The sequence below is a fragment of the Lynx rufus genome, unplaced genomic scaffold (assembly GCF_022079265.1).
Source record: "Lynx rufus isolate CCGP_SWC_20201006 ecotype Redwood Valley unplaced genomic scaffold, mLynRuf1.p SCAF_34, whole genome shotgun sequence".
Classification (NCBI taxonomy): Eukaryota; Metazoa; Chordata; class Mammalia; order Carnivora; family Felidae; genus Lynx; species Lynx rufus.
In genome coordinates, this window is record NW_025814850.1 from 126018 (window position 1) to 139586 (window position 13569).

Sequence of the window (13569 nt, forward strand, 5' to 3'; positions counted from 1 at the left end):
AAAAAAAAGACAAGTGGCGCCTTGGTGGCTCAGTAAGTTGAACATCCAACTCTTGATTTAGGCTCAGGTCATGATCTCATGCTCAGCCTGGACCCTACTTCGGATTCTCTTTCTCCCTCTCTCTCTGCCCCTCCCTCGGTCTCTCTCTATCAAAATAAATAAATGTTTAAAAAAAAGACTTGAAAAAATAAAATAAATTTTAAAAATTAAAAAAAAGACATTATGAGATGACAAATGGATTTATTAAAAAATATATGTGAGGCACCTAGGGAGACAAAGGGATCATGACAGGAAGAAAGCAGCATACAAGAACCATCAGTGCACCGAGAAAGAAAACATATTAGTGCACACTTCCCATTTTTGCAAAAACTTAAGTGTCAGTTATGTGGGTTTGTTTCTCCAAAGTACTTGGAGGGACAGGATAAAGATCTTGACTACAGAGTTAGGCAGAAATCATGGTTGTATGAGGATGTGTAAAGCCGGCATGTGAGCCTTAAAGAGGAAGGAAGAAGATAATCAGGGAGAAGTGGTTGACTTTCATCAAGCTGATTCACAAGCTTGTAAACAGGCAGATGAGTAACAGAAATGTTTGTGATTGCATGCTGGTTTTCAGCAATGTTTGACAGTGACTTTGTTTCCCAAACAAAAATCAGTGTTGTGACCAGATGGTGGTTCTTGGTGAGGCAATCAGCAGCAGGAGGGCTGGCAGCAGGATCCACAGCCTTGGGCTAGGCACCCAGGCAGGCAGCAGCAGGTGGGGTGGTAGCAGGTTCTCGTGCAGTACACGGGGGTACAGCAAACTGGCTGGCAGCAGTGGGACCCACAGCAGTTTTGTCCACAGCCGCTGGACCCACAACAACTGGGCTGGCAGCAGGTGGTCCGGCAGCAGGTGGTGTGACAGCAAGTTGGGCAGCAGCAAGGCTGGCAGCAGCTCGACCCACAGCCGCTAGACCCACCGCAGTTGTGTCCACAGCCGCTGGACCCACAGCAGCTGGGCTGGCAGCAGGTGGTCCTACAGCAGGTGGTCCGGCAGCAGGTGGTGTGACAGCAAGTTGGGCGGCAGCAAGGCTGGCAGCAGCTGGAGCCACAGCTGCTAGACCCACCGCAGTTGTGTCCACAGCCACTGGACCCACAGCAGCTGGGCTGGCAGCAGGTGGTCCGGCAGCAGGTGGTCCTGCAGCACGTAGGCTGGCAGCAAGAGGACCAGCACGAGTGGGTCATGGTGTCAGGGGTGGAGGGTGGGCAGGTCCTGTCCGGAGGTGAGGTTGTCCGATTCTGGTGCCTCCTCCGGATCTGGGGCTTTTATGCGCTGGACCCCCGAAGTTTAGACCAATGGGCAGGACTTTCCTAGTTGGTGTTTACATTTTGTCCATAGTCACTGGGGGAATCATAAATGAGGAAGTTGTTTCCTAAATGTTAGGAATCATTACAAAATAAGTGTTTAATGTGTTTCCTACTTGAGAATAACTCATACAAACATTTTCAGATGAAAGGAAAGTGATCACATCAGCAGCATTGTTCTTGCTTCAATGATCATCACATCATGTGATCTAGTTTCTGCTGGTCTGGGTAGGGTCAGAGCAGCTGTCCCTCCCCAGCTTTGGTCCTAGGTTATATGTGGTTTAGGAGTATCCCTGAGGTGAGGGGCATGATGCTGATATGCTCACTGGGACAAATTTAGTAGATGTGTGAGCCCAGGCCTGTTCCCCCCCAAAAGCCTGATTCAAGACTCCCACAGGCATATCTATCTCCTGTAACACCCTACCCCACTTGTATGCCAGTTCAATCAAAGACAATTGGGTAGCAGATATCTGGCCTCATCTTCTCCATATGGCAAGGCATAACCAAAGCAAGTGGGAAGAGGCATCAGCAGTACACTGGGACTTAGCAAACATCAGTTAGTATACCTCCTATTGATCAGTAGTCCTGATTTACCTAGGCTTGAGTGTTTTCTCAGAATAAGGGAATTTCAGTGGTATAACTAAGGAAGTATGGGCATACCAGGGTGATTTGGTGACTCTAGTCCTAACCTTGTTAACTAGCCTGCACAGTGCCTTCACTGATGTAACAGATTACCTCTTTATTTATGTCAGTTCTTTTTCTTTCTTCCTCCCTTTTTTCCTTCACTTGTTTGTTTGTTCCTTTCTTCCTTCCTTCCTTTCTTCCTTCCTTCATTCCTCTCATATCTTCCTTCTTCCTTTCTTTTGTTCTTTTGTTCTTGCTTTTTTATTTCTTTTCTTTCTTTCTTTCTTTCTTTCTTTCTTTCTTTCTTCCCTTCTTTCTTTCTTTCTTTCTTTCTTTCTTTCTTTCTTTCTTTCTTCCTTTCTTTCCCTTTCTTTTCCTTCCTTCCTCCCTGGTTCCCTCTCTCCCTCCCTTCATCACTCTCTTTCCCTCCATTCCTTTCCTTCCTTCAAACTGTTATTTCCTTTCTCCAATTTTCCTTTTATACCTTTCATTCCTTCTTCCTTTTTGTCTTTCTTCCTTTTCCTCTCTTTTCTTTTCTTTTCCTCCATCCTTCCTTTTCCTGTGTTTCCTCTTGATGCCTCCCTACTCCTGCTTCTGCCCTCCATCTTCTATTGTCTTATTGTTCTGTGTCTTCAAGAAATTGCATCTGTCCACCAATAGAATTAAGAAAATGTTGAAATGAGTGGTGAAAACGATAGATTGCCAAAGGTGTCTTGACTACACCAGGGCTATGTCTTGGATATTAGTATGTTTAGGATAATGTACCTACCATATCTGCACCTCTATGCCTAAGTGCTCTTTTCATGCACAGCAGAATGTCAGGCTGCCTGAGCATGCCACACGGAGAAAAACACTCCACCCGTGCTTCTGGAGAGTTGGTTTATAAAGACTCCTGCTCCCTCATTGCTGAAATAGGAGAATCTCAACGTGTGTGTGTGTGTGTGTGTGTGTGTGTGTGTGATTTCTGAGATATCTTTCAGTTTAGCTTTAGTTGCAAACTGTGATGCTGGTCTCAGAGTGCTTCTTCCCTGTGACATTTCGCTACACTCCGACCAGTGTGATGTGACCTCCCCAAAGAAACCACATTCCCAGACTCCTTTATTCAGGGTAGTTTCTGGGAGAAACCAAACTCTGACATTCCTTTACCCCACTCAGTCTCAATTTCCTCACCTCTACAATGGGAACCTTAATACCTACTTTGCAAATCCCTCCTGAATTAAAGGGAATGCTCAGGAAGGATATAGTCAACATCCAGCAAATATTCGGAAACATGGGTCGTGTCAGGTTTTCATCTCATTTTGCCAACATGGCGCTCTTGAGAACCAGCAGCGGTAGGCACGTTTGGCCTTGGCAGTCTCTCCAGAGCATCCTGGGTACCTAGTCTCCAATGGTGGCATGTGTCCTGCATAGGGGCCTTCGAAGCTCATCAGAGGTCCCTCCACTGCTCCCAGGAAGTGACCCGGGGCCCTGTCTCCTATTCATCTCGGAGCCTGAATCGGCCTCACAGCCCTGAGTGCTGAGTTGGCACCAGTAGTTCAGGACCAGAAGCAGCAGACTTCGTTCCTGACTCCTAGGAATGCCCACGTTGTTGTCTCTTTTTTCTTCCTCACATTCTCCTCACCCCCACGGAGCAGGCATCATTTTTCCCCCTGGTTGCTCACACTTCCTCCACAATATACCAGAGCTTATTCTGTTTCCTTAGATGGTTCAGAGCTCATGGATTACTCAAAGTCCTACATGCCCATTGCACGATCTCTCTGGCCCTGACATCATGCTTCATCAACTCTCTGGGCAGCATTTTGATCACGATGACAAACTGCCTTACGGGACGGGAGATGCATAGGTTTGGCAGAAAATCACATGATGCCATTTTGCTATACCATTAGGTCCTGGGGACGAGGAGGCCAAACAAGAATGTGATATGCACGACCCAAACACAAGCGTGTTCAGCTGCCTCTGTTGCTCACGAGGACCCCGCAGGCTCACCTGTATGTGAGGCAGAAGAGTGCTGAGGGGCTGGATGCCACCCAAGGCAACAGGAGCATCCTGTGTTCCCCAGGGCTCTAAAGGGCAGGTCCCGCTGTCCTCACCTATGGCTGCTGTGGCTGAGTTGTAGGACACTGATGTCTACAACGTAGTGCCAGTGATGGCCCGCCTGTACAGGAGAATAACACTTGTGCGGTCAAAGAAGGCCTCGGATGGACATGTTGCTGGTGCTGAGACTAAGGGTGTGTGCTACCACGTCTGGAGATCTGAACGTAAGTGCGCTTCAGCAAGCGCCCCAACCACAGTCTTGGATCCGAGTGTGTCCATGTCAGCTGTGGGACATTCCACCGTGAAATCTCCTCAGCTGAAAATGCGCATAATGACTTGTGGAGGACTGTGTATGGCTCCACACGGACACTGCATGTGATGCAAAATGTACAAATCCTTGCATTGGAAACAGGGTACAAAAACACAAAGACACTGGATTATCTGTTTTTCGGGTGTTGAGTTTGGTAAGTTCTTCATAGATTTTGGATACTAGCCCTTTATCCAATATGTCATTTGCAAATATCTTTTCCCATTCCATCGGTCGTCTTTCAGTTTTGTTGATTGTTCCCTTTGCGGTGCATACGGTTTTATCTTGATGAGGTCCCAATAGTTCATTTTCGCTTTGAATTCCCATGCCTTTGGAGATGCTTTTAATAAGAAATTGTTGTGGCTGAGGTTGAAGAGGTTGTTGCCTGTTTTCTCCTCTAGGGTTTTGATGGTTTCCGGTCTCATATTTAGGTCTTTCGTCCATTTTGAGTTTGTTTTTGTGTATGGTAAAAGAAAGTGGTCTAGTTTCATTCTTTTGCATGTTGCTTTCCAGTTCTCCCAGCACCATTTGCCAAAGAGACTGTCTTTTTCCCATTGAATACTCTTCCCTGCTTTGTCAAAGATTAGTTGGCCATACATTTGTGGGTCCAATTCTGGATGCTCTATTCTGTTCCATTGATCTGTGTGTCTGTTTTTGTGCCAGTACCATAGTGTCTTGATGATTACAGCTTTGTAGTAGAAGCTAAAGTCTGGGTTTGTGATGCCTCCCGCTTTGGTTTTCAGGATTTCTTTTCAGTATTACTTTGGCTCTTCAGGGTCTTTTGTGGTTCCATACAAATTGTAGGACTGTTTCTTCTAGCTTTGAAAAGAGTGCTGGTGCAATTTTGATTGGGATTGCATTGAATGTGTAGATTGCTTTGGGTAGTATTGACATTTTAACAATATTTATTCTTCCAACCCATGAGCATGGAATGCTTTACCATTTCTTTACATCTTCTTCAATTTTCTTCATAAGCTTTCTCTAGTTTTCAGCATACAGATCTTTTACCTCTTTGGTTAGGTTTATTCCTAGGGATTTTATCGTTCTTGGTGCAGTTGTAAGTGGGATCAGTTTCTTTATTTCTCTTTCTGTTGCTTCACTATTGGTGTCTAAAAATTCAATAGATTTCTGTACATTGATTTTGTACCCTGCGACTTTGCTGAATTCATGTATCAGTTCTAGGGGGTCTTCTTTTGGAGTCTTTTGGGTTGTCCATGTAGAGTACCATGTCGTCTGCAAAAAGGGAAAGTTTGACTTCCTCTTTGCCAATTTTCATGCCTTTTATTTCATTTTCGCTGTCCGATTGCTAATGCTAGGGCTTCAAACACTATGTTAAACAACAGTGGTTAGAGTGGACATGACTGTCGTGTTCCTGCTCTCACGGGAACACTCTCAGTTTTTCCCCATGGAGGATGATATTAGCTGCTGGCTTTTCATATATGGCTTTTATGATGTTTAAGTATGCTCTTGACACAATGGACAGAAGACACAAATAGACACTTTTCCAAAGAAGACATCCAGATGGCCAACAGACACATGAAAAGATGCTCAGCATCACTCCTCATAAGGGAAATACACATCAAACCACACTGAGATACCACCCCACACCGGTAAGAGTGGCTAAAGTGAACAAATCAGGAAACTACACATGCTGGCAAGGATGTGGAGAAACGGAACCCTCTTGCACTGTTGGTGGAAATGCAAAGTGGGGCAGCCGCTCTGGAAAACAGTATGGAGGTTCCTCAAAAACTTAAACATAGAACTACCCTATGACCCAGCAGTAACACTTCTAGGAATTTACCTGAGGGATACAGGAGTGCTGATGCTGGGGGCACATGACCCCAATGTTTCTAGCAACGCTTTCAACAATAGCCAAAATATGGAAAGAGCCTACATGTCCATCAACTGATGAATGGATAAAGAAGATGTGATTTATATATACAATGGAATACCACTTGGCAATGAGAAGAATGAAATCTGGCCATTTGCAGCAACATGAATGCAACTGGATGCATTACGCTGAGTGAAATCAGTCAGTCAAAGAAGGACAGATCTCCTACATTATCACTCATATGTGGATCTTGAGAAACTGAACAGAAGTCCGTGGGGGAAGGCAAGAGCAAAAACAATAGTTACAAACAGAGAGAGAGGGAGGCAAACCACAAGAGACTCTGAAATACAGAGAACAAACTGAGGATGGATGGCAGGGGTGCGGGAGAGGGGAAAATGGGTGATGGGCATTGAGGAGGGCCCTTGTTGGGATGAGCACTGGGTGTTGTATGTTAGCCAATTGGAAAATAAACTATATTAAAATAATAAAATAAAATAAAATAAAATAAACCAAAGACAATAGGTGATTCCAAATGATAGAGAATTTATTAAGAGATACAGGTGAGACTCCCCGCGTCTAGGGAGACATTGAAAGGGAACATGACAGGCAGCAAGAGGCGTACAAGCTTCACTAGTACACCGAGAAAGAAAACATACCCGTGTGGGCTTTCAGTAGTTTCCACGAGTTATAGGTCATTCCTGAGGAGTTGTTTCGCTGACGTATTTAGAGGGACAGGATAAAGTTCTTGACTATGGAGACCAAACAGAGATCGTCACTCTGTATCAGGATGGGTGAAGCTGGCACATGACCCAGAGGAAGGAAAGAAGAAGCGAATCAGGGAGAAGCGGTCCACACTTCATCAGGGTGATTCACAAGATTGTAAACAGGCGGATGAATAACCGAGATGTTGGGGATTGCGGGCTGGCTTTCCGCAACGCTTGGCGGTGACCAATTCCCAAGTGGCAAGTCAGATGGTTGTTCTTGGTGAGGCAATCAGCAGCAGGAAGGCTGGCAGCAGGATCCAGAGCCCTGGGCTAGGCACCCAGGCAGGCAGCAGCAGGTGGGGTGGTAGCAGGTTCTCGTGCAGTACACGGGGGTACAGCAAACTGGCTGGCAGCAGCGGGACCCACAGCAGTTTTGTCCACAGCCGCTGGACCCACAGCAGCTGGACCCACAACAGCTGGGCTGGCAGCAGGTGGTCCTGCAGCAGGTGGTTTGACAGCAAGTTGGGCGGCAGCAAGGCTGGCAGCAGCTGGACCCACAGCCACTAGACCCACCGCAGTTGTGTCCACAGCTGCTGGACCCACAGCAGCTGGGCTGGCAGCAGGTGGTCCTGCAGCAGGTGGTGTGACAGCAAGTTGGGCGGCAGCAAGGCTGGCAGCAGCTGGAGCCACAGCCGCTAGACCCAGCGCAGTTGTGTCCACAGCTGCTACACCCACAGCAGCTGGGCCGGCAGCAGGTGGTGTGACAGCAAGTTGGGTGGCAGCAAGGCTGGCAGCAGCTCGACCCACAGCCGCTGGACCCACAGCATGTGGGCTGGCAGCAGGTGGTCCGGCAGCAGGTGGTCCGGCAGCAGGTGGTCCTGCAGCACGTAGGCTGGCAGCAAGAGGAGCAGCACGAGTGGGTCATGGTGTCAGGAGTGGAGGGTGGGCAGGTCTTGTCCAGAGGTGAGGTTTTCAGATTCTGGTGCCTCCTCCGGTTCTGGGGCTTTTATGCGCTGGACCCCCGAGGTTTAGACCAATGGGCAAAACTTTCCTTGTTGGTGTTTACATCATTTTCCATAGTCACTGGGGAATCATAAATGAGGAAGTTGTTTCCTAAATGTTAGGAATCGTTACAAATAAGTGTTTAATGGTTTCCTATTTGAGAATAACTCACAGAAACATTTTCAGGTGAAAGGGAGGTGGTCACAACAGCAGCATCATTCTCATGTCAATGACCATTGCATCATGTGATCTAGTTCCTGCTAGTTAGGGTTAAAGCAGTGGTCCCTCCCCAGCTTTTATCTTTAGGTTGTATGTGGATTGGGAGTATCCTTGAGGTGATGGGCATGATGCTGGTATGTTCACAGGGACAAATTTAGTAGCTGCATGAGCCCAGGTCTGTTTCCCCACAAAAACCTGATTCAAGACTTCCACAGGCAAATCTGTCTCCCATAGCACCCTACTCAACTTGTATCCCAGTTCAACCAAAGTCTCTTGGGTAGAGGATGTCTGGCATCATCTCTTCCATGTGGCAAGACAGAACCAAAGCAGGTGGGTAGATGCAGCAGCACTACACTGGGACTAAGCAAGCATCAGTAAGTGTGAGTCCTTTTTGACCAGTACTCCTAATTTACCTAGATTGAATGCTTTCACAGGATGTGGGACTTTCAGGTGTTATAAGTGGGGCAGTATGGGCAAACCAGGGTGAATTGGTGACTTAGTCCTTACCTTGTTAGCCAGCCTTGTCAGTGTCTTCACGTAGCTGATTACACTTTTATGTACATTTGCTCCCTTTCCTTCCTTCCTTCCTTCCTTCCTTCCTTCTTCCCTTCCCTTCCCTTCCCTTCCCTTCCCTTCCCTTCCCTTCCCTTCCCCCTCCTCTCCTCTCCTCTCCTCTCCTCTCCTCTGTTCTGAAGTTTCTTTCCTTTTCTTTTTCCTTTTCCTTTTCCTTTTCTTTTTTCTTTTCTTTTCTGTCTCCTTCTTTCATTTCTTCCTCTCTCCTTGCCTCCTTACTCCTCCTCCTCCCCTTCCCCTTCATCCTCCTCCATCTTATCTTTGTTTCATCCAGAAAATGTATCAGCTTATTAATCAAATTAAGAAAATGTTGGAAAGAGTGATGAAAACCATAGATTGTCCAAGATGTATTGAATACACCAGCCATATATCTCAGAAATTTGTGTGTTTAGGACAATTTCTACCCACCAGATCTGCATCTCTGTGCCTATGGGCTCTTTTCATGGACAGCACAGTGTCATGCTACCTGTGTGTGCCACACTAAGAAAATACTCAACTCTTGCTTCTGGAGATTTGGTTTATAAAGACTCCAGCTCTGGGGGCGCCTGGGTGGCTCAGTCAGTTAAGTGTCTGACTTCAGCTCAGGTCATGATTTCATGGCTCGTGGGTTTGAGTCCCACATTGGGTTCTGTTCTGACATCTCAGAGCCTGGAGCCTGCTTCAGATTCTGTGTCTTCCTCTCTCTCTCTACTCCTCCCCCACTTGCACCCTGTCTCTCTCTCTCAAAAAATAAACATTAAAAAAAAAAGAACCAGCAGTAGATAAGTTTGCCCTTGACAGTCTCTCCAGAGGATCCTGGATGCCTAAGCTCCAACGTTGGCATGTGTCCCAGACATGACCCTTTGTAGCTCATCAGAGGTCCTTCCACTGCTCCCAGGAGGTGACCCGGAGCATAGTCTCATATTCCTCTCAGAACTCGAATCAAGCCCCACATCTCTGAATGCTGAGGGAGCACCATTATTTCAGGACCAGAAGCACCAGCCTTCTGTCCATCATGACTCCTATGAATGCCCACATTTTTTTCTCTTTCTTCTTTCTCACATTCTTCTCACTTCCCTGGAACAGGCATCTTTTTCCCATCAAATGCTTCATGGTTCCTTCACAAAAAAAATGGAAGGTGTCCTGTTCCTTAGATGGTCCAAAGCTCATGGATTTCTCAAAGTCATACATGCCCATTGCATGGTCTCTCATTCTCTGACATTGTTTTTCCTTAATTGTCTTGGTAACATTTTGATCATGATAACAAATTGCCTTACAGTTGGGAAGCATAATATGTTTGGCAGAAAACTAACTAATACCTTTTTACTCTGCCATTAGGTCCTGAGGACTAGGAAGCCATACAAGAATGTGATTTCTTGCATGTGATTTTTGCTTCACATGCAAAAACAAGTGTGTTCAGATGTGTCTCTTTCCCATGAGGACACCGCCTGCTCACCTATATCTGATGCAGAGGTGTGCTGAGGGCCTGGGCAGCACCCAAGGCAACAAAGCGATCTTGTGTTCACAAGAGCTCTACAGGGCAGGTCCCGCTGCCCTCATATGTGGCTTCTGATGTCTGAATTGTAGAACACTGATGTCTACAACTTTGACCCAGAGTCACCTGCATATACAGGAAAACTATACTTATGTGGTCAAAGAAGACACTCAAATGAACATCTTGCTGGTGCTCAGACCCAGGGTGCTTTTTTTTTAATGTTTTTTTTTTTTTAATTTACACCCAACTTAGTTAGCATATAGTGCAACAATGATTTCAGGAGTAGATTCCTTAATGCTCCTTATCCATTTAGCCCATCCCATCTCCCACAACCCCTCCAGTAACCCTCTGTTTGTTCTTCATATTTAAGAGTCTCTTAAATTTTGTCCCTCCCTGTTTTTGTATTATTTTTGTTTCCCTTCCCTTATGTTCATCTGTTTTGTCTCTTAAAGTCCTCATATGAGTGAAGTCATATGATTTTTGTCTTTCTCTGACTAATTTCACTTAGCATAATACCCTCCAGTTCCATCCACGTAGTTACAAATGGCAAGATTTCATTCTTTTTGATTGGCAAGTAATACTCCATTGTATATGTATACCACATCTTCTTTATCCAGTCATCCATCGATGGACATTTGGGCTGTTTCCATACTTTGGCTATTGTTGATAGTGCTGCTATAAACATTGGGATGCATATGTCCCTTCAAAACAGCACACCTATATCCCTGGGATAAATGCCTAGTAGGGCAATTGCTGGGTCATAGGGTAGTTCTATTTTTAAGTTGTTGAGGAATCTCTATACGGTTTTCCAGAGTGGCTGTACCAGCTTGCATTCCCACCAGCAGTGCAAAAGGGTACTTCTTTCTCCGCATCCTCGCCAACATCTGTTTTTGCCTGAGTTGTTAATGTTAGCCGTTCTGACAGGTGTAAGGTGGTATCTCATGGTGGTTTTGATTTGTATTTCCCTGATGGTGAGTGATGTTGAGCATTTTTTCATGTGTTGGTTGGCCATCTGAATGTCTTCTTTGGGGAAGTGTCTATTCATGTCTTTTGCCCATTTCTTCACTGGATTATTTGTTTTGGGGGTGTTGATTTGATAAGTTCTTTATAGATTTTGGATACTAACCCTTTATTTGATATGTCATTTGCAAATATCTTCTCCCATTCCATGGGTTGCCTTTTAGTTTTGCTGATTGTTTCCTTTGCTGTGCAGAAGCTTATTTTGATGAGGTCCCAGTAGTTCATTTTTGCTTTTGTTTCCCTTGCCTCCAGAGACGTGTTGAGTAAGAAGTTGCTGTGGGCAAGATCAAAGAGGTTTTTGCCTGTTTTCTCCTCAAGGATTTTGATGGCTTCCTGTCTTACATTTAGGTCTTTCATCCATTTTGAGTTTATTTTTGTGTACGATGTAAGAAAGTGGTCCAGGTTCATTTTTTCTGCATGTTGCTATCCAGTTTTCCCAGCACCACTTGCTGAAGAGACTGTCTTTATTACACTGGATATTCTTTCCTGCTTTGTCAAAGATTAGTTGGCTATACGTTTGTGGCTCCATTTCTGGATTCTCCATTCTGTTCTATTGATCTGAATGTCTGTTCTTGTGCCAGTACCATACTGTTTTGATGATTACAGCTTTGTAGTATAGCTTGAAGTCTGGGATTGTGATGCTCCCTGCTTTGGTTTTCTTTTTCAAGATTGCTTTGGCTTTTCAGGGTCTTTTTTGGTTCCATACAAATTTGAGGATTACTTGTTCTAGCTCTGTGAAGAATGCTGGCGTTATTTTGGTAGGGATTGCATTGAATATGTAGATTGCTTTGGGTAGTATTGACATTTTAACAATATTTGTTCTTCCTACCCAGGAGCATGGAATCTTTTTCCTTTTTTTGTGTGTGTCTTCTTCAATTACTTTCATAACCTTTATATAGTTTCCATTGTATAGTTTTTTCACCTCTTTGGTTAGATGTATTCCTAGGTATTTTATGGTTTTGGGGGCAATTTTAAATGGGATCGATTCCTTGATTTCTCTTTCTGTTGCTTCATTGTTGGTGTATAGGAATGCAACCAATTTCTGTGCATTGATTTTATATCCTGCAACTTTGCTGGATTCATGAATCAGTTGTAGCAGTTTTTTGGTGGAATCTTTTGGGTTTTCCATATAGAGTATCATGTCATCTGCAAAGAGTGAAAGTTTGGCTCCCTCCTGGCCGATTTGGATGCCTTTTATTCCTTTGTGTTGTCTGATTGCTGAGGCTAAGACTTCCAATACTATGTTGAATAACAGTGGTAAGAGTGGACATCCCTGTCGTGTTCCTGACCTTAGGGGGAAAGCTCTCAGATTTTCCCCATTGAGGATGGTATTAGTGTTGGGTCATTCATATATGGCTTTTAAGATCTCAAGGTATGATTCTCCTATCCCTACTTTCTTGAGGGTTTTTATCAAGAAAGAATGCTGTATTTTGTCAAATGCTTTCTCTGCATCTATTGAGAGGATCATATGGTTCTTGAACTTTCTTTTATGATGAACTTTGATATGATGAATCACATTAATTGTTTTACAGATATTGAACCAGCCCTGCATCCCAGGTATAAATCCCACTTGGTCGTGGTGAATAATTTTTTTAAGTATTGTTGGATCCAGTTGGCTAATATCTTGTTGAGGATTTTTGCATCCATGTTCATTAGGTAAATTGGTCTATAGTTCTCCTTTTTAGTTGGGTTGGTTTTGGAATCAAGGTAATGCTGGTTTCATAGAAAGGGTATGAAAGTTTTCCTTTCATTTCTATTTTTTGGAACAGCTTCAAGAGAATAAGTGTTAACTCTTCCTTAAATGTTTGGTAGAATTCCCCTGGAAAGCCATCTGGCCCTGGACTCTTGTTTTTTGGGAGATTTTGATTATTAATTCAATTTCTTTACTGGTTATGGGTCTGTTCAAATTTTGTTTCTTCCTGTTTCAGTTTTGGTAGTGTATATGTTTCTAGAAATTTGCCCATTTCTTCCAGATTGCCCATTTTATTGGCATATAATTGCTCATAGTATTCTCTTATTAATGTTTTTATTTCTGCTTTGTTGGTTGTGATCTCTCCTCTTTAATTCATGATTTTATTTATTTGGGTCCTTTCCTTTTTCTTTTTGATCAAACTGGCTAGGGGTTTATCAATTTTGTTAACTCTTTCAAAGAACCAGCTTCTGGTTTCATTGATCTCTTCTGCTTTTTGATTGCTATAGCATTAATTTGTGCTCTAATCTTTGTTATTTCCTGTCTTCTTCTGGTTTTGGGTTTTATTTGCTGTTCTTTTTTCAGCACTTTAAAGTGTAAGGTTAGGTTGTGTATCTGAGACCTTTCTTCCTTCTTTAGGAAGGCCTGGATTGCTATATACTTTCTTCTTATGACCATCTTTGCTGCATCCCAGAGGTTTTGGGTTGTGGTATTATCATTTTCATTGGATTCCATATACTTTTTAATTTC

The 13569-nt window shown here is 44.2% G+C and overlaps 1 protein-coding gene and 1 pseudogene across 2 annotated transcripts; one reads left to right on the forward strand and one right to left on the reverse strand.

Moving 5' to 3' along the window:
- The window catches only part of LOC124522199 (keratin-associated protein 9-4-like), a 59333-nt pseudogene that overhangs the window by 25015 nt on the left and 20749 nt on the right, over positions 1 to 13569 (forward strand).
- LOC124522198 (keratin-associated protein 9-9-like) lies at positions 688 to 7766 on the reverse strand. Of its 2 annotated transcripts, XM_047093494.1 has the most exons (4): positions 7573 to 7766; positions 7167 to 7389; positions 858 to 945; positions 688 to 722 (listed from the first exon to the last, which is right to left on the reverse strand). In XM_047093494.1, the coding sequence occupies exons 1-4, from the start codon at positions 7764 to 7766 to the stop codon at positions 688 to 690; spliced, it is 540 nt and encodes a 179-aa protein (XP_046949450.1). The 2 variants fall into 2 exon arrangements, with proteins under 2 accessions (XP_046949450.1, XP_046949449.1); XM_047093493.1 differs by lacking the exons at positions 688 to 722; positions 858 to 945 and having other exon boundaries at positions 7131 to 7766.

Coding starts and splice junctions, on each gene's coding strand:
- LOC124522198 (XM_047093493.1), bottom strand. CDS start 7,766: ATGACCCACTCGTGCTGCTCCTCTTGCTGCCAGCCTACGTGCTGCAGG.